The sequence below is a fragment of the Zea mays genome, chromosome 6 (assembly GCF_902167145.1).
Source record: "Zea mays cultivar B73 chromosome 6, Zm-B73-REFERENCE-NAM-5.0, whole genome shotgun sequence".
Lineage (NCBI taxonomy): Eukaryota > Viridiplantae > Streptophyta > Magnoliopsida > Poales > Poaceae > Zea > Zea mays.
In genome coordinates, this window is record NC_050101.1 from 82,531,510 (window position 1) to 82,552,316 (window position 20,807).

The window sequence follows — 20,807 nt, forward strand, 5'->3', positions numbered from 1 at the left end:
TGACTGCTTGCTCTGGCTCTGGAATAACTGCGCCGTGGCGAACCGGAGGTAGAGCTGGAGGCTCTTGCGGAGGCGTGCCGTGGAACTTCTTGAGAAGCCCCACGTGGAAGACGTCGTGGAGGCGAGCTTGAGGAGGCAGGGCCAGGCGGACAGCTACGGCGTTGATGCGCTCGACGACGCGGTAAGGGCCGTAGAACCGCGGCTTCAGCTTGCCAGCCGACGAGTCGGGCATGGAGGCCGTCGGGCGCTGGCGTAGACGAAGCAGCACCCACTCACCGACCTGTATGTCGATGTCACGATGTAGACGATCATAATGATGTTTCTGGACAGCCTGGGCCTGCTCCAGCCGGTGACGGATATCTGCCAGGAACTCCACGTGCTCCTCCAAAGTCCTGGCCACCGCAGGCACCCGCGTTGCCCCCTGCTCGTAGGAGCGAAGTGAGGGAGGGTCGCGGCCATAGACGACGCGGAACGGCGTGTCGCGCAGGGACGACTGGAAAGCGGTGTTGAAGATGTATTCCGCCCATGGGAGCCAGCGCAACCAGTCGCGGGGTCGATCTCCCGTCAAGCACCTGAGATACATGATGATGACCTTGTTCGCCGATTCGGACTGGCCGTCTGACTGGGGATGAAATGCCGTAGTCATCTGTAGCTTGGTACCGCTCAAGCGCATCAGCTCGGTCCAGAAGTTGGAGGTGAACACCGAGTCCCGGTCAGAGACGATCGACTGGGGAATGCCGTGGAGACGGACGATGTCGGTGAAGAATGCCTGCGCCACAGACTCGGCCGTGTACGGGTGCGCCAGGGGAACGAAATGTGCATACTTGCTGAAGCGGTCTATCACCGTGAAGATGACGGTCTTGCCGCGGACGCGAGGCAGCGCTTCGACGAAATCCATGGCGATGTCCGTCCATACCCCTTGCGGCACCGGCAGGGGCAACAGCAAGCCGACCGGGTGCTGATGGTCGGGCTTGTTGCGTTGGCAGACTGCACAGCCACGAATCAGATCCTGCACCACACGTTTCATGTGAGAAAAATGGAAGTCGCGCCGGAGTCGGTGCAGGGTGCGTTGTACGCCCTCATGGCCTTCCTCGTGGACCGCCACCAAGATCTCCTGGAGCAGCGGGGAGGCGGGCGGAATGTACAGCCGGCCCGCATAGTGGACGAGGCCGTCGGTTAGCGCCCAGGGCCGTGACCTGGCGCCGCTACTGATGTCGTGCTGGAGGGCCGCGAGCGTGGGGTCGACGGTGTGTGCCTGACGGAGCCGATCTATGAAGTCGAAGCGTGGTCCGGACAAGGCCAGCACCAAGCCCTCCTCCGGTGTGTCGCGGCGTGAGAGCGCGTCCGCGACGGCATTGGTATGTCCCGGCTTGTACTCGACGGAGAAGTCGAAGCCGAGAAGTTTGCCCACCCAGTGGTGTTGTGGTATGGTGGACAGCCTCTGATCCAGCAAGTACTTGAGGCTGTAGTGATCGGTCTTGACTTCGAATCGGCGCCCCCAAAGGTAGGGCCTCCAATGGCGGATTGCCTGGACGAGGCCGATCAGCTCCCGCTCATAGGCGGCTAGGGCGCGGTGACGAGGCGCCACGGGCCGACTGAAGAAGGCCACGGGGTGGCTGTCCTGGACCAGCACCGCCCCGAAGCCGTGGGACGAAGCGTCGCATTCGACGACGAACGTCTTGGAGAAGTCCGGCATGGCGAGTACCGGGGCCGACGTGACCGCCTCCTTCAGAGCGGCGAAGGCAGCCGCCGTCTCGTCCGACCACAGGAACCCGTCCTTCTTGAGCAGGGCGGTCAGCGGCGCGGCGATTGTGCCATAGTTGTGCACGAATTTCCAGTAGTACCCGGCAAGACCGAGGAAACCGCGAACCGCGCGGGCCGACCGCGGCTGCTGCCAGTCGCGCACCGCCTGCACCTTGGCGGGGTCCATGGCGACTCCGGCCGCCGAGACGACATGTCCCAGGTACGCGACGGAGGAGGCCGCGAAAGCGCACTTAGAGCGCTTGACGAAGAGCTGGTGCTGCTGAAGCGCGCCGAAGACAGCACGCAGGTGACGAAGGTGGTCCGCCCATGTGCGGCTGTAAATCAAAATGTCGTCAAAAAATACCAGCACGAAGCGGCGGAGGAAGGGGCGCAGGACGTCGTTCATCATGGCCTGGAATGTGGCGGGAGCGTTGCACAGCCCGAACGCCATGACCAGGAACTCGTAGAGGCCGTCATGTGTGCGGAACGCCGTCTTGTGCACGTCAGTCGGCCGCATGCGGACCTGGTGGTACCCGGAGCGCAAGTCGAGCTTGGTGAAGAAGCATGCCCCGTGGAGCTCGTCCAGCAGCTCGTCGACGACTGGGATAGGGAATGCGTCCTTGATCGTGAGCGCGTTAAGCGCCCGGTAGTCGACGCAGAAACGCCACGATCCGTCCGGCTTCTTGACGAGGAGGACCGGGGACGAGAACGCGGAGTCGCTGCGACGCACGATGCCTTGTGCGATCATTGCTGCACATTGTCGCTCCAACTCATCTTTGTGGGCCGCCGGGTAACGGTACGGCCGGACCGCTACCGGCAGTGTGCCCGACTTTAGTACGATGCTGTGGTCACGCGCCCGCGGCGGTGGCAGGCCCGCGGGCTCGGCGAAGAGGCCATCGAACGTGGTCAGCAGCTCCTCCAGCAAGGCTTCGGGCGCCGTGATGCTGTCGAGGCGCGGTGTGCGCCGGGCGGCCACGTCCTCCCAGCAGACGGGGCGGCCATGGCGTGTGAAGGCCACGGTGCGCGTGGTGAAGTCCCACACCATCTTGCCTAGCGTGACCATCCACTGGGTGCCGAGGACGACGTCGTAGCCGGCCAGTGGCATCACATAGAGGTCGACGCAAAAGTCCTCGCCTGCGATGGTGATCAGGGCCTGACGGAAAACACCCGGGCAGGCGATGCGCTCGCCATTCGCCACGGTGGCCGTGAGGCGTGGGCTGGTCTGGACAGCAAGCCCCGTGCGTGACGCTGCGGCCTCGGCGATGAAGTTATGCGTGGAGCCAGTGTCCAGCAGGGCGGTCAGCGTCACGGCGCCCACTTGCACGCGCACCTGCATGGAGTCACAAATGGGCATACCAGCCACAGCGCGAAGGGAGAACAATGGTGCGGAGGTGTCGACGGCGTCAGCCTCCTGGGCAGCGTCCTCCAGCTCGAAGCCGTCAATGTAGAAGACGCGGCGACACACCCGATTGTGCCCGCGGGAGTACGGCTCATTACAGTTGTAACACAAGCCAAGACGACGACGTTCCGCCTGCTCCTCCGTCGTAAGGCGCTTGGCAGCCCCAGCCGCGCCGCGTGGAGGAGGCGCCGGGAGGGCCAGCTGCTGTGCTGGGGGAACCGGTACGGGAAGCACTGGAGGCGCGCCGGCCGCTGGCAGCGCTGGCCGCGTAGGTAGAGCGGGCAGGGCCGCGCGCGGGGCCGCCCGACCGAGTAGGGGGTTGAGCCGGTCTAGCTCCACCAGTTCCAGCATCCTGGCCAGGCTCATGGCTGCGGCCAGGGACTCCGGCGCGTGAACGCGGACCTGATGGCTCAGCGGCGGCAGCAGCCCCCCTGTGTACAGTTGTACGCGCTGGCTTTCCTGCAGCCGGCCAGCACGCGAAAGAAGGGCCTGGAAGCGGTTGGAATATTCTTCCACCGATCCCGTGCGTCGACACTCCGTCAGCTCGAACAGCGGCGCTGATCTCAGCGCTGGTCCGAACCGGAGGTTGAGGAGTTCCTTGAAGCGACCCCAGGGCGGCGTGCCCTCATCCTCCTGGAGTTGGAGGAACCACAGCTGGGCCACGTCGTCCATGTTGTAAGATGCCATCCATACCTTTTCCTCCGGCATGGTGCGTTGATGTCGAAAGTACGACTCGCACTTGTTGATGAAGATCAGCGGGTCGGACTTGCCGTCATAGCGCGGGAACTCCATCCTCTGGAACTTCGGCGGGTGATCCGTGCGGGGCTGCCCATCTTGGTGGCCGCCGTAGTCGGTCGCGGAGGCGACCTTCTCCTGCATGATCACCATGTCGGACTGCATCTTGGACATGTTGGTGGACAGGGTCTGGAGCATCTGCATGACGTCGGCCATGGAGGGTTGAGCGCCGTCACCCATGGTGATGAACCTGGACGTAGCGGTGGACGGGGAGGTGGGGGCTGGTGGTGGTGGTGCGGCTGAAGGGCTGGGGGTGGTGGTTGGGGATCGCCGACTTCCTGATACCAGGTTGTCAAGGGCGTCGGGCCCGAGGGTAGGAGGACCGCGGCTCCGAAGGTCGTAGCCGCCGTCCGTGTTGCCGACCGGGTTATGCCCCCAGGAACGGCGGTCTTCGTCAACGGGTTATGCCCCCTGTTGCCGAGTAGAGAGAGGTAGGAGACTGAGATAAAACTTTCTTGTCCCCATCATGGGTGCTTACAGGGGGTATATAAGGCCATAGGCCAGGGCTACTAAAGGAAGCCACTAATCACTCTTATTCCCTTCTAAATCTATCCCAGATTATTAAAGGAAAGCCATCAATCACTAATCACTCTTATTCCCTTCTAAATCTAGCTCGGACTAATAAAGGAAAGCCATCAATCACAGATCACTCCTATTCCTTCTAAATCTAGCCCGGACTAATAGGAAGGCCATCAATCACTTTTATTCTTTCCAGATCTAGCCGCTAGGCCTGGCTGCCTGCTGGATCAGGCGCTGCCTGCTGGATCAGGCGTCCTGCGCGCTCAGCCGCGCGCCGCACGTCGCGTGCCCTGTGCCGACGTGTGTACGTATTTCCGTACATCACATTGGTACGTAAGTTCGCAACTTTGTTTCAAGCCCAAGAGCAGAAACAAGTTTGAATACGTGATCGTTAAGGCTGCTCCAGTGGCTTTCACAAATCGACTCATTCTCTTATGTGGGACCTGGATGAGTCGATTTTATCACTGGAGAATGCCGAATAGTCAAGGAGAGGGAGAGAGGAGGTCGATGCAAGATTTTGCATCGGTTCATCCCAGTTAAAAAACGAATTGGCCACGCCATGCGGGCCCCTTGGCCTTGCCTGGCCGGCTGGCCGTGACTTGCGCATCGTCAGCACTGTTGGAGGCATCGCCTCGCCACAACTCGCGCCCTCGCCGGCCGGCCATGATGGCCGCGCCCGCCCAGTCCTCGCCAACTGTGACCTGCGCCCTCATCGTTGAAGATGACCTGCGCCCTCACCTTGCCGTGCCCGCATGGGGCCTGACCAACCACGCCAGCACGGGCCCTCGCTGATGGAGACAGACACAGATGCCATTGGAAGGCTGTGCTGTCGGAACAAGCAGATCAAGAAGGGGAAAAAAGTAGCTGGTAGATGAAAAGAAAAGGGATGAGCCAGGTGTCGGTCCCATACCACTCAAGAAGTATGAATCGGCTTATTGGTGATTCTTTTAAGCCTACATGGGACCTCTCTCTCTCCTCTATGAGTTGACCCACCATCACGGATGCTCTTAAAACAATAGAATGTGAATGTCAAGGACTTGAATAATTACATTTTACTCCAGCAACATCTAATAATATGTGAAATCCGATGGACTAGCCTTTGTTCAAATACATTAGACAAAGTAAATTAGTTCTATTAGATGAATGCCGGAATTGTATCATTTAAGGTTTGTCTTGTCAATTCACATAAGAATCAGGAAATAGCGTCTATGCCCAACATAATCATGGATTATGCCCTTTTGCAGATTAATCCAGTATAGCAGCACTAATGTTTGTGTACGGAGCAAATTTAATATAAGAGCATACCTCATCAGCTGAACCAAAACGGTTCTTCACTGACCGCAACAATCGATGGGATGAGCACCTCTCTCCCTGAAATGATAACAAGAAGCTTTTGTCAGGTTTAACATCTAGAATACGTGAATTGTGCAAATAAAAAGTTGAAATAAGCAGCATATTTTAAAGCTTTATCATTTTAGCATTTCACATGTTTATTATCTTAGACGATCACGATCCTAAAGTACAAACAAGTACTACCTGTATGAACTGGATCATTATATCTTCTACGATACGAATGGCAACAAATAAAAAACATTTGAAATGCTCAACAAATGTTCAAAATTGACCTTCAAAAATCATTCAGAAATCAGAAATTTCCCAGGCAGAATCAAGTATTTGTTTTGTGTGCGACACTATTTGAAACAGCAATTCACCAACCTCCATATACAGAACAACATCCACTATGTGCTCCAAGAGGCGAGGACCAGCAATATCGCCAGTTTTCGTAACATGTCCAATCTGAGAAAGACAGACAGACAGGATGCAACTAATAAGAAATAAAGGCAGACATTTGTCTAGGATGTTTCGTAGATAAGGGCAAACTTCTTGCATGGTGCTTAGCTTACCAAGAAAACTGGGATATTAGTCAGCTTTGCAAATCGTAACAAGGCAGAGGTACATTCTTTGACCTGTAGTCCACGAAAGAGAGATTTGCAACCAGTCATGACAGTATTTATCACTAGTCACTACCATGGCAAAAGTGGATGAAACTGATAGAGTATAACAGTAAAAAAAGCTAACATAGACTAGTCATCAGTCAATAATGGCAAGACATAAAATATTGGCATACTAGGCTGCACCCATTATAATCAGAAAATTATTAGATTAGGTGAACTGATAGAAGCACCTGTGACAAATTACCAGCACTTCCAGCAAATGATCTGACATAAACTGTTTGAATCGAATCGATAATAAGAGCCCTTGGAGAGAGGGGTTGAATTTTGTCCAAGATATCCTGTGAAACGAAGATTTTAGAGGTACAGAGACAGTACATAAGGATCAGAAGGGCTCCTAAGGTTTCTTCGAGGAATATTTTAATAAGAACAGCTGGTAAAAAGAGATGCTTATAATACTTTTAGTCAGGGTTATTATCATCTGTTAAATCTACTTTTTAGATAACATGCAGACTGCTCTGCTTTATTAGAAAACCAGTATTCAAAAAATCGTCGAGTGTTTGATCCTCAACTCTTAATTTTGCTTTGTTGATATGAAATTTGAATAGTATTGGTACAGAACATTTTAGTAGCTTTATAGATAAATACAGACAAGGTAATATTGATGCATGTTGAACAAAAAAATGGTAAATCTATGAGTAACAAATACACCTACCCTATCAGTAGTCTTATTAGCTGTCGTGAGGAAAACTCAAAAAAAAAACTCGACCTGCGGGGTAAGACAGCCCCAGGGTATTATATTAAGAAGAAGACATTCTCACGCAGGTCAAAAAAAACCCCAAACCCCTGCCCACCCATACACATCAGCACCGTTGCCCATGTGAGAAACGACCGCGACCGGGACTAGACCTTAGACCTGCGCTTTGGCGTGGACAGATGAGGGGATGTTTTAACCACAGTCTGAAATTCACTCCCACGGGGAGTCAAACCTAGGACCTGACGAGTGCTACTCACACCACCTAACCAACTCGGCTAGAGGCCCTTTCACGAGGAAAACTCACATGTGGAAAACGAGATTTGAGATGAACAAAGAGTTTCATATACTTTTGGCACTAGAGAACATCATGTGACAATAACTTAATTTGATGGAATTATAAGGAGCTTCCCGAGGATAATAAAGACCTTACATAAAAATAGACCTATGATCCAAATAAATTTAAGAGTATGCACAAGTGGTGTCAGCTGAGAAAACTACCTCAATATCCGTACCAGAGTAGAGGTACAAGTTGCTGGACGTGATACTCATCCGGTCAGCCCTGTTTCCAATTTGCTCAATACTCTGGAGCAGAGCTACAAAGTTAGCAAAGAGTGTTCTAAAATTCTACAGATCATTGAAAAATCAGCAATCGCTGAAAGCATGAAAGCTAACAGATGAAACATCATATGGATATGTCCAAGAAATTTCAGAGAATAAGACAACATAAATAAGAAGGTGCAAATTACAGAGATCGAATAAGACCATAAGGATTTAAGAAATTGTCAAGTCCGATAAAGGAATGCCTGTCATAACTAACCTCCTCACCAGACACATATACAACAGGAGAAGACTCCTTGGCCTTGAAACCCTCCAATATATTCGAAGCAAGCTACAATTACAGAAAATGAGATAACATGTTTTTCAGATTCCAGCGAGAGAAACATCTGCTACATTCCAAAAGTTAAGTTACGATGTTATAGGAAACTGCATAACTAAAAATGGAAGAAAAAATCAGAAATGTATTGGAGGTGGACAAAATGCGTTAAGAAAAAAAAGCAGGTCAAACTGATGCTTGATAACCAAATGTGTATTATCTTTTACCTGTAACATCAATGAACTTTTGCCAACACCTGGATCCCCACCGACTAAAATCAAGGAGCCTGCATAAGTTTGATGGAATAGATTGATTCATGAGATAAACTGGTAAAGAAATGTCTATAACATGTCAGTTTTCATTATATGCGGGAGACAACACCACCACCAAAGCCAAGCAAATTTGGACATGCTTATTTGGACATGTCAGTCCCAAGCAAATTTGGACATGCTTATTATTACGCAAGGGAGCTGCTCATTATTATTACATGAAATTTTTACAAGTGTCCACAGCATGAAAATTACAACATAAGACAACATGCTAGTTGCTGACACTTGATTTACAGGAAAGAAATCGGTAAGGGAGGGGAAAAAAGAAAAAATGCCTACTATCAGATGCTAAGATGATTCTTAATGTATGCTTGGCTGAAAGGTAAAGATTGTGTTCAACCAGTGCCATAAAATTTAAGTGATGGTTTACCAGGAACAATACCACCACCAAGCACTCGAGATATCTCCATCCCGAAACTCCCCCACCTACAAAAAAAAATCGATAGATCCATATGTCATCTACTCATAATGAAAGAAGAAAGAACAAAATTCTTCAAAGAGTTGCCCATTATTGAATTGCATGGAGATAATATATTCAGGCTGACTCCTACGTAAGCAACAGAACAACCACAAATTTCAACATCATAACTTCGTCTATCTATTCAATTACTTCCCTGATGCATTAGATAAGAAGCCACTGAATACGGCCTTCAAAAATTTCCCATGATGACAAAATATTGATCTGGGTGAGAAATGTTACAGAGGTATGCGCCACTGTGCCTGATCGACCCCCTTGTTCACCTCCTGAAGGCTCTGTGGCACCACCTCCTTGGCCTTCTGGGGCATCCATGATCGTCCGATGTGGTGCGACCACTCCACATCGACACCACCGCTCTCAGGCCCTGCTACGCCTACGTACTTGTCAACGGTCCCCATCGCATTGCAGTGGCGGCATTTGCCCCACCACTGTGAATCGCCCTCCCCGCAGTTGCTGCACACGTACGAGCTCCTCTCCTTGCCGCCCTTACCAGCGGGCCTCCGCGCCGCCGCCACCGACGACCACCTGACATGGTCATTCACGCCGACCGCTGTCACCCGCCTCTTCCCCTTCTCCTTTACGCCCGCCTTCTCCTCCTCGAGCTTTCCCGCCTCTTCCCCCTCCTCGTCGTCCTCCTCCACGGTGATGGACGACGAAGGAGGTGGGGACCCCTGCTTGACGATGCGGCCCAAGACGGGGTCGTAAACGCCCCAGGCATCCGACACAGCGGGAGGCTCGGAATCGGAGATGGAGGCGGAAGAGAGCGCAGCGGAGGCGCTGAGGCTGTCGCTGAGCGGGTCGTAGGTGGCCCATCCTGCGCCGCCGGGGGTGGACGAGGAGGACGAAGAGAGGAAGCGAGGGCGGGCGGAGAGCGCGGAGCTGGGGAGGAGAGGGTTCCTGGAGAGGAGGCGGCGGGAGAGGTGGAGAAGCAAGCGGAGGGAGGAAGGCGAGCGGAGCATCGCGGCGTGCGAGGGGGGCATGGAAGACGAACGGGGTTTCGACTTTCGAAGGGTTTTGGCCGGGGTTTTGGAGGAAGAATGGAGAGCAGGGGGCGAGCGTGGAAGCCTGGCGGCGAGGGAACCGAGAAGAAGGGAAAGCAGCGCCGGACTGGAAAGCGACTCGGGAGGTGGGCGGAGTGGCTACGGTTAGTGCTAGTTTGGCAGTCTAAGGGCTAATTTGGTGATTAGGGATCTCAAGGGGATCCATAGGGGAGGAATCCCCTTCCAATTTAATTTTGAATAGCAAGAGGTTTTCTTTCCCTGGGATCCCCAGTCACCAAATCAGCCCTAAAGGCACGTTTGGTTCACTACCTCAGTTGCCACAATTTGCCTAACTTTTCTGCCTAAGGTTAGTTATTCAATTCGAACGACTAACCTTAGACAAAGTAGGGCACATTTAGCCACAAACCAAACAGGCCCTAAATACCGGAAGATATTGGAGGGGATAAAATCTATCTCCTTATTCAATTTGAATAAGGAGGGGATTTTAGCCTCTCTAATTATCTTCAGTTTTGTGGCTCTCAAATTAATTATTAGTATAGCTCTTATGTCGTGGTTTGGGTTAGACTCTCTCTATATTTGTGCATGCGGGCCGGCCTGGTCCGGCACGGCACAGGCCCACAAAAGCATGGTCTATAAAGGCATGGCTCATAAAAGCACATATCTAATTATGGGTCGTGCCGTGTCAGCACGTGTGCCTAGACATCGGCCCACGGCACGACCCACAATTAGTTATGTGTGTCAGGTCGGCCCAAATAGCCCAAAATACCTTAATGTGTCAAAACGGCCCATATACATACAACAACAATAAATAAACAAAAAAATATAGAATATATATGATCAAAATAAAACTAAGATGTTTTGTGGATGCACATTAAAAACATTTGGTCAGAAAGAAAAAATATTACAACTAGCTCAGAAATAGTATTCAGTTCTTTGTTCACAAAACGGCCCATATACATACAACAACAATAAATAAACAAAAAAATATAGAATATATATGATCAAAATAAAACTAAGATGTTTTGTGGATGCACATTAAAAACATTTGGTCAGAAAGAAAAAATATTACAACTAGCTCAGAAATAGTATTCAGTTCTTTGTTCAGTGTTTAATTGAGTACTATACGGTCATACAGAATACATATACAATGATCATTATCGTTATCCACTATCCTCATCTAGGTATTGGTTCTTGAAGCCTATTGAAGCTCTAGATTCTCCAAGTTGTGCTAGTCATGTGGGCTTTGACGGACCTTAGTTAAATACTAAGTCTATATTTAGTGGGCATCGATGTGCCTTAGTTAAATGAGTCGTGCCAGGCCGGCCCATGGGCTTGACTTGAGGCACAGGCACGGTCCACATGTTGGGTCGTGCCAGATCTGGGTCGTACCAGAAATTATGTGCTTTGGTTCGGTCTATTAGGCACAGCACAAAGATACACCTATAACTCTCTCTCTCTGATAATTCTGCCTACCAAATCCCTCGTTTATAATTTCTATTCAGATTATTTAGCTCCTCTTACTGTGAGATATTTAACTTTTCTACATTATAGTTTTAAATTATACTATTATCTCTCTTTTTTTATTTATCACGGATTAGTTTAAAAATAAACTAGTAATCAATAAATATTAAGAACCGATGTATTACCATATTTATAGTACTATAATACATATTATTATTGAGCAATTAAATTTAAAAAGTTAATTTCGTGGTTAAATCTCTACTACTCTCTACTAACTATTAAGGGAGCAGTGTAGACTGCCCCCGCTCCCGCACATCCGCGCGCCAGCGAAACCGCCGCTCCCGCAACGCCCGCGCGTCAGCAACTCCTCGCTCCCGCACGCCAGCGAACCCCCCGCTCGCCCGCGCGCGCCGTCGACCTCGCTCCCGCACGGCCTCCCCACCCCCGCCGCGACGGATCACGCGCACGGCTCGCCCCCCGCCGCCGCGATTCCCCTCGCCCACCCCCGCCGCGACGGATCACGCGCACGGCTCGCTCCCCTCGCCCACCCTCGCCGCGACGGATCACGCGCACGGCTCGCCCCCCGCCGCCGCGATTCCCCTCGCCCACCCCCGCCGCGACGGATCACGCGCACGGCTCGCTCCCCTCGCCCACCCTCGCCGCGACGGATCACGCGCACGGCTCGCCCCCCGCCGCCGCGACAGATCACGCACACGGCTCGCCCCCCGCCGCCGCGACGGATCACGCGCACGGCTCGCCCTCCGCCGCCGCGATTCCCCTCACCCACCCCCACTGCAACGGATCACGCGCACGGCCGCCCCCTCCGGCAAGCCCGCTACTCCGGCAAGCCCGCTCCCCGACTGTACATCTACTCCACTGTCACCTAGCAGCCGCCCTCGTCACGTTGGTTTTCGCCGAGGTGAGTTCTCCCTCCGTCCTTTTTCCTCTGCCCCACCGGTTGCTTGTGTCATCTGTTGCGAATGTCCGTAGAAGGATTGAATATTCAAAAGTGCACGTCTCTGATGTGCTTATAGGTTATGTCATTGAATTGAAACTGGAAGTGTAGGTAGCCAATTTCTACGATACCACAGGATGTACTGCTCTATCTTCTATGAACACACCCAATGCTAAGAAGTCTGACAATTGATAGGGTGTGAAGGCAGATTGTTTGCTCTGCTTAAGAAGTTGTCTCGGTATTAGTAGACCCGTGCTTTATTGGTATAGTAGTTGGACCTAAAAAAACTTTACTGTATCGATCTAATTTTATATGGGAAGATGACCTCACAATGGAAATTCTCCAGTGAATTTGAATGGTACTCTGGTTATTAATGCCCATTGAAGATTATTGGCTCTCCTGTATGACATTGCAAAAAGGTTCACTTTATTCATGGACACGCGATTCACCGCATTACTTGTTTCAGTATCAGGATTCCAGGATTCCAAATCTGAGACGGATGTTGATGTTGACTATAACAGTTTGTACTCAAGGCAGGACTTTCTAAAAGGCAAGGACGATGAGCTTTCATGGTTTAATGCTGGTGTCCCTATAATACCTTGCTCATTTATTTTTTCTGCTGCACCTTAGTTTGCACCTCTGGAGGTCACCTTGAAAGGAATATAAATCAACAAAGGGGGCTCATTTATTTTTTTTGCTGCACCTTAGTCTACACCTCTGGAGGCCACCTTGAAAGGAATATAAATCAACAAAGGGGGCTCATTTATTTTTTTTGCTGCACCTTAGTCTACACCTCTGGAGGCCACCTTGAAAGGAATATAAATCAACAAAGGGGCTCATTTATTGTTTCTGCTGCACCTTAGTCTACACCTCTGGAGGCCACTATTTTTGCACAGCTACTACTTCCCCCTTTGTTGATTTATATTCCTTTCAAGGTGGCCAATGGGTTCAGATTTGGCGCACCCGTCGCATGTTAGTCTTGCGGATTGTAATATTTCCTTATCCCTTAGTTCAATTCATGGATAAATTTTTGTTTTAGGCTACTCTTTGATGTGTTACATTATTACAAAAAACAACTTGGTCTTGGTTCATTTCTAACATGAAAGTGGCCTCTTGTTGTTCTTATGCTTCCCCTAATATAACTTTTATTTTTTTTGAATAATTTCCCAGCTTGTCGACAATTAGAGGCTCTCCCATTCTTGGATCCACTGAAGCATTTTAGAGGTGCTCTGTTCTACTATCAAAGGTTAGCATTATTGTTTCTGCACATCTCCTACTCCCTTCTTTGCATATTTATGGTTGATAAGTATAAGCACATGAATAGTATGGAAGAGAAAAAAGATAATACATTATTACAAAGACCAACTTGGTCTTGGTTCATTTTCTGACATGCAATTATCCTCTTGTTGTTCTTATATGCTTCCCCTAATATAACTTTTATATGACAAATGTTAAGTAATACAATGTCGAGCTTGTGTGTATTGGGGTTTTTTAAATGGGGTATAAAGTTTATATGCATTCTTCCGGTATATATCGGTTGATGCTAATTTTTAGATAAAATTATAGTGGGGAGGCTTAGCTGGTAGTATACTTTGACTTCGGTTCATTTGTATTTCTTAAGAAGTGTTGGCAGTTATCTGTAGCAGTCACCAAAAGCAGACCATTCTAGATCAAACTGAAATGTGTAATGCTTGACAGCTTGAGCAATATGTACTTACCGTCACAAAAACCATATCAGCACCAGCACCAAGACCACGTGTCAATTCCTGGCCAATCTGTAACCTATTTTCTGGTTCAATGGGTGACATCCGCATAGCCTGAAAATTAGTGTTCACAATCCAGAATTCCACACCCTTCATGGAGCTTTCAATCATCTTGTACACAGCATTGGAGCCACCACCTCCAACCCCTATGACTTTAATCCTGGGCTCATTATAGCAGTAAGAGGGAGAAGTGTCCACCAATCTTTGTCGATGGCCACAAAATGGCATTACATGTAGGAAAGCACAAAAGAAATACAAGCACGATTGCAGGTGTTTGGGTAGCAGACACATTAGTTCCAAAATCTGGGGAAAAACAATCAAGCCTCCATATGGTTTCAACTTCCAAGCCAACTGACTTTCCTAATGAGATAATTGCATTTTTGGGACTTCAAATATGACGTTTCACAATAATACCATCCAAAACATTTATTTTGTAAAAACAGGACAATAAACATCTTCCAATTGATTATACTACCATTTATCGTATTTTTTCACTTTTCTAATTTCTTTCCACGTATTTTATACTCACATTTACATCTCTTCGTCACCTGGCCAAGCTGTCAAGCGCGTGGCAAAGCAGGAGCAGTCACCAAAAGCAGCTTCTAGCTTCCTAATTTTTTTAGTGACTAGCGACTCATCAATGCTTTTGAAGCTAATCCACTTTGAAGGAGTCCTTTTGTTGGCTTGTAGTACCTTGCTCCTTCAAGACGCACCAAGCACCAAGAGGATACTGAAAATGAACCAACATTGTTGCCTCTTGGAAGCGCAAGGGTAGGTAATAGGTCATCGCAATTTTGGAAACAATTAAAAGACACGTTGGTTGTCTGAAAGTCAAAAGGTTCATCTCTAAGGCGGCGTGACCGGCCACAGGAACATGCATGGAGGAAGACATATCCACTAAAATGTTGCTCCATTGCATCTGATGAAAAGAAATCGCCATGCCTGCGGTGCTTACATGGTCTGCCAGTTAGGCTAACAGTGTCACATTGCTGCCTTCCAGATTCCCATATTGCCCGGCATTCATCTTCTAGCTTCTTTGAGAATACCCTGACTGCTGGTCCTTTAACCATTGAGCCAAAGGACCGCAATGCCTTTTGTAGCTGCACTTCATGCATTCTTGTGGTGTAAAAGGCAGGCAAACCTTTCAAGTATATCTCCTTATCAGTTGGAAGCACCCTTTGACACCATGATGAAGAAAATTTCATGTTAAGCCCATTGTTACTTTCCAAGCACGATAATGTGATCTCAATAGCATTAGATCCTACAGGAAGTTGTCCATTCTTCTCAGTAGGACTTGTATGAGTCTTGCTTTCAGACTGACATCTCAGCACATTTCTTCCACTCAACAGTGCAGTTAGAATAGAGGTACTTATAGACAACCATTTATCAAAAGTAGGGAGGTCAGGTGCATTAACTGGTTTCCCAGATGCAGCTGATACTGCAGCTGTAGCTGATACTGCAGCTGCAGCCACCATGCCAACACCTGCAACAGACCGGCACTTGCATTGCTTGAATATCCCCCTCTCCCTCTCAGCGCAGCAGATTGCCGAAATATAAAATCCTTGATCAACTGAAAGTCATCATGGTTTGTTGAATATCCCCCTCTCCCTCCTACCTCTCACCAATCGCCCCGCGCCCTCGCCTCCGGTCCTCCGCACACCGCTCGGCTAGGAACCAAACAATCACTAAAGCAAGTGGATCTCCAGGGCCCAACCTAGCCCAAAAATGAGTTGATGCATTTCTCTGCTGAATTTCTACAACTGCGTACAAAGTAATTTAATCTAGGTAGCGACAATATTTAGAAACACTTGATTGGTCGAGTACTAATTGACACACTAATTAGTAATTAGTATAATATTCCAAACTTGTGTGTGTTTCGGGTATTTATTGGGGTAGTGTAAAGTTTATATGCATGCTTCCTGTATATAGAGGTTGATGCTATTTATCTAATGATAGTGGGAAGGCTTAGCTAATAGTATGATTTGTGTACGGTGAGCCCATTGCCGAATAGATTCAAGGGTTGATGGCGGCAGACGTGGCAATGGTTGGCGATGGGGTAAACGACTCCCCAGCATTGGCGGCGGCAGACGTGGGCATGGCGATCGGTGCTGGCACAGACGTGGCCATCGATGCTGCTGACATCGTTCTAATGAAGAGCAACCTTGAGGACGTCATCACTGCCATTGATCTCTCGCACAAGACCCTCTCCAGGATCCGGCTGAACTACGTGTGGGCCCTGGGCTACGTCCTGGGCATGCCGATCGCCGCCAGCGTCTTGTTCCCTTTCACGGGCGTCGTCTGCCCATCCAGCTCTACAAGAAATCGCTGCACGTTGAAGACGCGCCCAGGCCCGGGGAGGACTCAAATTTGGTGTGACTGCGAGTGAGTACTGATCCCTCGATCTCGATGTGTACTAACGAGAGCATGTTGGCGTCACTGATGCTTAACGAGCCAACACCTGATCGATCTGTGTACAACAAGCAACACGTTTTGGAACAGTTCGCCAATTGATTGTGCAATAATTTAAGACAAGGTTTATCTCTACTATATTAAGCTTCAAGAGTTTTTTATCTTTTGTCTGGAAATGATGTTTACTTTTATTATCAAATATTATGTCAATCACTGTGTGTTGTGTCCTGTGCTGCAGTTTTTTACATGTGCCATGAATTGTTATGCATTTCCTAAAACAACCTTCCCTTTACCTCATACGTATGATCCCTTTATTATTTTCCTTTCAGGTTTTCTCGGCTTTTGGGTATGTTCATAAAATAGCCACCTTTGAAAAGGCTACAGGTTTTTAGGTCAGGTTAAAGTTACTTGCTTCAGATACTTAGTAATTTTGAAATGAACATCAAGAGCCTTATCTTATTCTTTCTGGCAGGCATTGATCCAGTACACTGATGCGGCTACTGCTTTAGCTGCTAGAGAATCCTTAGATGGAAGGAGCATCCCAAGGTGACATTGTGTGGCCTTCTTGTTGTTTGTTGTACTTTCTTATGCTTGTTATAAATTGAATTTTCCTTTGGACCTTTATCGTAGTTACTTGCTTCCGGAGCATGTAACATCCTGCTACCTGCGAATTTCTTTTTCTGCACATAAGGATTTGAACATCAAGTTTTAGTCGATCCGCAGCAGGTAATGCCCATAATTTGTTTTCATGGAGTTATTCATTATTATTTCTGATGTAAGATCCATCCTTTTGTCCCATGTTCTCTTAAGTTTGATCATTCACTACTTTAAGGTGTTCTTGCCTGAGCAGTTCTCGATGTGATGCCATAACATGATTTGTTTTTCAACTTCATTCTTCATGGCTCGGTCTGAGTTGTCACTATAGAACATTATTCATGTGGACGTTTTTTTCCTCCTATATTTCTGCTGAAACGTAGTAATACACCAATGCTACCTGAAGCTAAATGCTTGCACTTATGGTCTTATTTCGTTGCTAGAGAGTAGAGACATCTGTAATTCACTTGAGTTGGTCAAATTTGTTAACGGGTATGTGCAAAGGTAGTCTTTTGGATACAAAGTGTTGCCTATCACTTTCTAATTTTTTGGATATTGATCTGATTCAAGTTTTTAAAATATTAACAGTATAGAGCAACTGGTAAAGGTTTCAGTTCGTCAGGTTGTCTCTTGCCTGCTCATGGATTCAGCAGGCAGTTCAAAAGGTTGACCTATTTGGGAATCTCTGGATCTATGCTTCAGTTACAAGATCAACACATCCACAAGCACCAGTTCAAGCTGAAATGTGAGCCATCTGTTTAAGATATTGGAGCCACTGTTTTTTCTGACGGTGCAAATATACGAATCTAGAATTTTTTATCCCTATTGGTAGCTTGATTTGTATCATAGTAGAACACTGATACACTGAGTAAAGTGTTCCTCGTTACAATACATTGATACACTAAGTAATCTTGTTTTTTTCAGGCTGGAATGGACTCCACTGTCACAGCCAACATGTGACTAAATTTCCTCACTACAGTCTACACCCTGTAGGTCAGTCTCTCTGTCTTAAGTCATCACAAGTTTAATGTTTTTCTTGCTTTCAATGACATTTTCTTTGAAAACATTTGCTCTCTGACTTATTGCAATTGGTTGCTTCCAAAAGTGTTGGCATCCTCGACTCCACTATAAGTCTTGTCTTTTTATCTTTTACAGTAGTATTCTTACGGACGAATCAAACCAAACATCAACCCGGGATCAGGTGATTACTTTAGCAGCAGTATTTCTCTAGCCTTGCTTTGCTATTTTCATAAAAACATCTTGTGTTTTATGTTATTATTAGGCACATATAGTAATGTTTTAGGCATGATCAATGAAACTCAAGTCCTGCTTAGTCTACTTCCTCCCACTCGCATTCCCATCTCATTGTTCTATTACACCAAAGCCAGATGAATTTTAAAAGGTGTTACAAACGCTACCACATTGACATGTGACTTTACTCTGTTTTTCAGGTAGCATGCCCGCTACTCTACCACCACTGATCCATATCTTTCAGGTCATTGTATTGCTATTCTGCAGGCCATCGACTAGAACAAAGATCTTTCTAGAGAATTATATTGTTGATTCAGAAATTTCTCTTATAGCCACTGTTAATTTGGTGCGTGTTTCGTCTTTATATATGTGCTTTTGGAGAAAGCTGATAGGCTAAATTGTTTGGGTTCTAGGCAGTAGCTAGAAAGAGACTTGGAAGCTGAGAAAAGCTGCTGCAATATATTGCAAGAACTTATCTCACGGCATTTCAAACTCGCTCGCTTCTTTCTTTTCTACATACATTCATAGTACATTGATATGTGATCCAATTTATAAAATTTTAAGCGAAATTTCTTGTGGATGGTGACCACTACCAAGTCTGGATCGTGAGTAGTACTTGGGAGATACTAATCAATTGTTTGGTATACTAAAATAATCTGTTGTGGTTCTATGCATTTAGAATATGCGTTCATGATTTTGTTTTTGAGGATTGGATGATGTGTTGTTTACTATCCTCGGGGCTACATGGTGTGGACTGTGAAGGCCGGCCGATGTACATAGAGAGGCCAGGGAAGGTGTCCTGGAGTTTGAGAGAGCTTTTAGGGAGAGGTTCTCTGCCTGCACATTAGCTGCTAAGAGGCATATTGACTCCACTACCATCTTCGATGTCCAAGGTGTGGTATGTTAATGATTCAGTTTGAGCTGTGCTTACAAAATGCAGATTTGTGTGGTTTTTGCTCTTAGAATATATTGCTTGTCATATATATGTTTGTTGTTCTGTATCACAGCTTCTTTAGCTAATCGATATGATATGAGGCCTAGGAGTTGCCACTTTGCTTATGCTTGCTTCAACTCTTCTCAGGGGCTCACATGGATCATCCCCGAGCGCAAGCAAACTTTGAGATCGCGCCGAAAGCATGCCATCCCTGGAATCCTTCAGTTGGGAGTAACATTTAGTTCCACTCTGTGGTTTTTGCTCTCTAAATATATTGCTTGTCATACATATGTTTGCGATCTCATAGATTTGGATTTTGAGCAGTACCAGTTTATTATTTTTGTTAATGCAAGCCTTGAAGCGTATCAAACTCTATGAACTGGTATGATTTGGAAGATAGGAACTGTAACTTCTATGTTGCAAATAATCTATGAGGTGTGAGCTGCTAGAGGTAAAACTTGCTGAAATAGTTATGATCTGAAATAGTCATGTATCTTGTGATATTAACAATTCCTCATAGTATTTGACTATTTGTATTGTAGCAACTGCTCCTTTTGCTTCGTGTAGTACTAAATTTACTGTTGCTTGTTTAAAAGAAAAAATTTAGGTTCCATTTGCAATAGTGGATATGTTTTCACTGTCTGATGAATGCTGTTGAGATATTTGGTTTTTCTTTTGTCAAACTCCAATTAATATATTTTCCTTGTATTGTATGAATTGCGATGTTCAGAAGCACAAAGATATTAGTAAAGCCGAGAAGGACATCGTTCTCAGGTATGTTCTTATGTTTACTTTACATTCAAGAAGGACATTCTATTTGAAGCTCAACTTATCGTGTAAATTGGTTTCAAAGCTCAACAAGTATTGTGATGCTTGGTATTTTTGTTCTTCACACCCCCTTCGCCAAGGCCATCAATGGCGCCGCGCTGCACCTCTTCAGCTTCGCCGAGGCCATCAACATCGGTCGCCCACCTAGAAACTCTTTAAGATCATAGACCTCCACGATAGGCTCTCGAAGTCTCGGACCTCCTATCCGACGTCTTTGGCTATACCTAGCCTCAACATCGAGATGACGATGTGAGGACTCTAGGTCAATGTCTCTAGCGTTGTCCTATCATGAAAAGCAAATTATCACGAAATGTTTTTATGGATTTTATCTTCATTAATAAAGATAAAATTATAGTTATGTAAACATTCTTAACCTTTAAAAAGATGCTAACAAAAACATTGAATGATAATTAATGCTTCTGCATCTCAATATATCTTATTATAGCATGTTTACTCCGTAGCAACGCACGGGCACACATCTAGTTATTAAGTAAGCAATAGTAGTCTGTCTTTGACCGTTCTGCCTCTGACCCGTTCTGTCGTTCTGCCTCCGACGGTCGTACAGCCTCGCGCCAAAAAATCATCTTGCTGCGGCACCAGAGACGTTAGTCTGAGCAACAAACAACACACACCAACGCGTCTGAGCAACAAACAACATACACCAACGCTTATAAGTCACGTTTCGACGCTCTGGGTGGCCGGTATGGCACTAATCAAATAACATCATAGCAGTGCCTGTGTAGCGGTGTATGCGGCCCAACGATT

The 20,807-nt window shown here is 47.5% G+C and overlaps 1 protein-coding gene and 1 long non-coding RNA gene across 5 annotated transcripts in view; one reads left to right on the forward strand and one right to left on the reverse strand.

Annotated features, from left to right (window-relative positions):
• Positions 1–9,978, reverse strand: part of LOC100384790 (uncharacterized) — a 29,209-nt gene extending 19,231 nt beyond the window's left edge. Inside the window, exons 1-9 of one of the 2 annotated variants that reach the window (XR_004849989.1) lie at positions 9,069–9,978; positions 8,739–8,794; positions 8,267–8,325; positions 7,983–8,054; positions 7,664–7,747; positions 6,642–6,749; positions 6,361–6,423; positions 6,173–6,253; positions 5,762–5,827 (exon numbers count right to left, since the gene is read on the reverse strand). Coding sequence is in view for 1 of the 2 variants with exons in the window: in NM_001177237.2 (NP_001170708.1) it covers positions 5,762–5,827; positions 6,173–6,253; positions 6,361–6,423; positions 6,642–6,749; positions 7,664–7,747; positions 7,983–8,054; positions 8,267–8,325; positions 8,739–8,794; positions 9,069–9,805 (1,326 nt within the window). In the remaining variant the exon portion in view is untranslated. The remainder of the gene's footprint in view (positions 1–5,761; positions 5,828–6,172; positions 6,254–6,360; positions 6,424–6,641; positions 6,750–7,663; positions 7,748–7,982; positions 8,055–8,266; positions 8,326–8,738; positions 8,795–9,068) is intronic. The other variant, NM_001177237.2, reaches the window with a different exon arrangement.
• Positions 9,979–13,431: 3,453 nt separating this feature from the next.
• On the forward strand, positions 13,432–20,400 carry LOC103629483 (uncharacterized). 3 transcript variants are annotated; one of them, XR_002748565.1, is made up of 10 exons: positions 13,432–13,509; positions 16,765–16,827; positions 16,908–16,981; positions 17,066–17,161; positions 17,618–17,774; positions 17,954–18,022; positions 18,185–18,230; positions 18,481–19,178; positions 19,362–19,988; positions 20,123–20,400. It is a non-coding gene; the product is annotated as an uncharacterized lncRNA (long non-coding RNA). The 3 variants fall into 3 exon arrangements; XR_002262695.1 differs by having other exon boundaries at positions 18,481–19,173; XR_002748564.1 differs by lacking the exon at positions 13,432–13,509 and adding an exon at positions 16,048–16,559 and having other exon boundaries at positions 18,481–19,173.
• Positions 20,401–20,807: the final 407 nt, after the last annotated feature.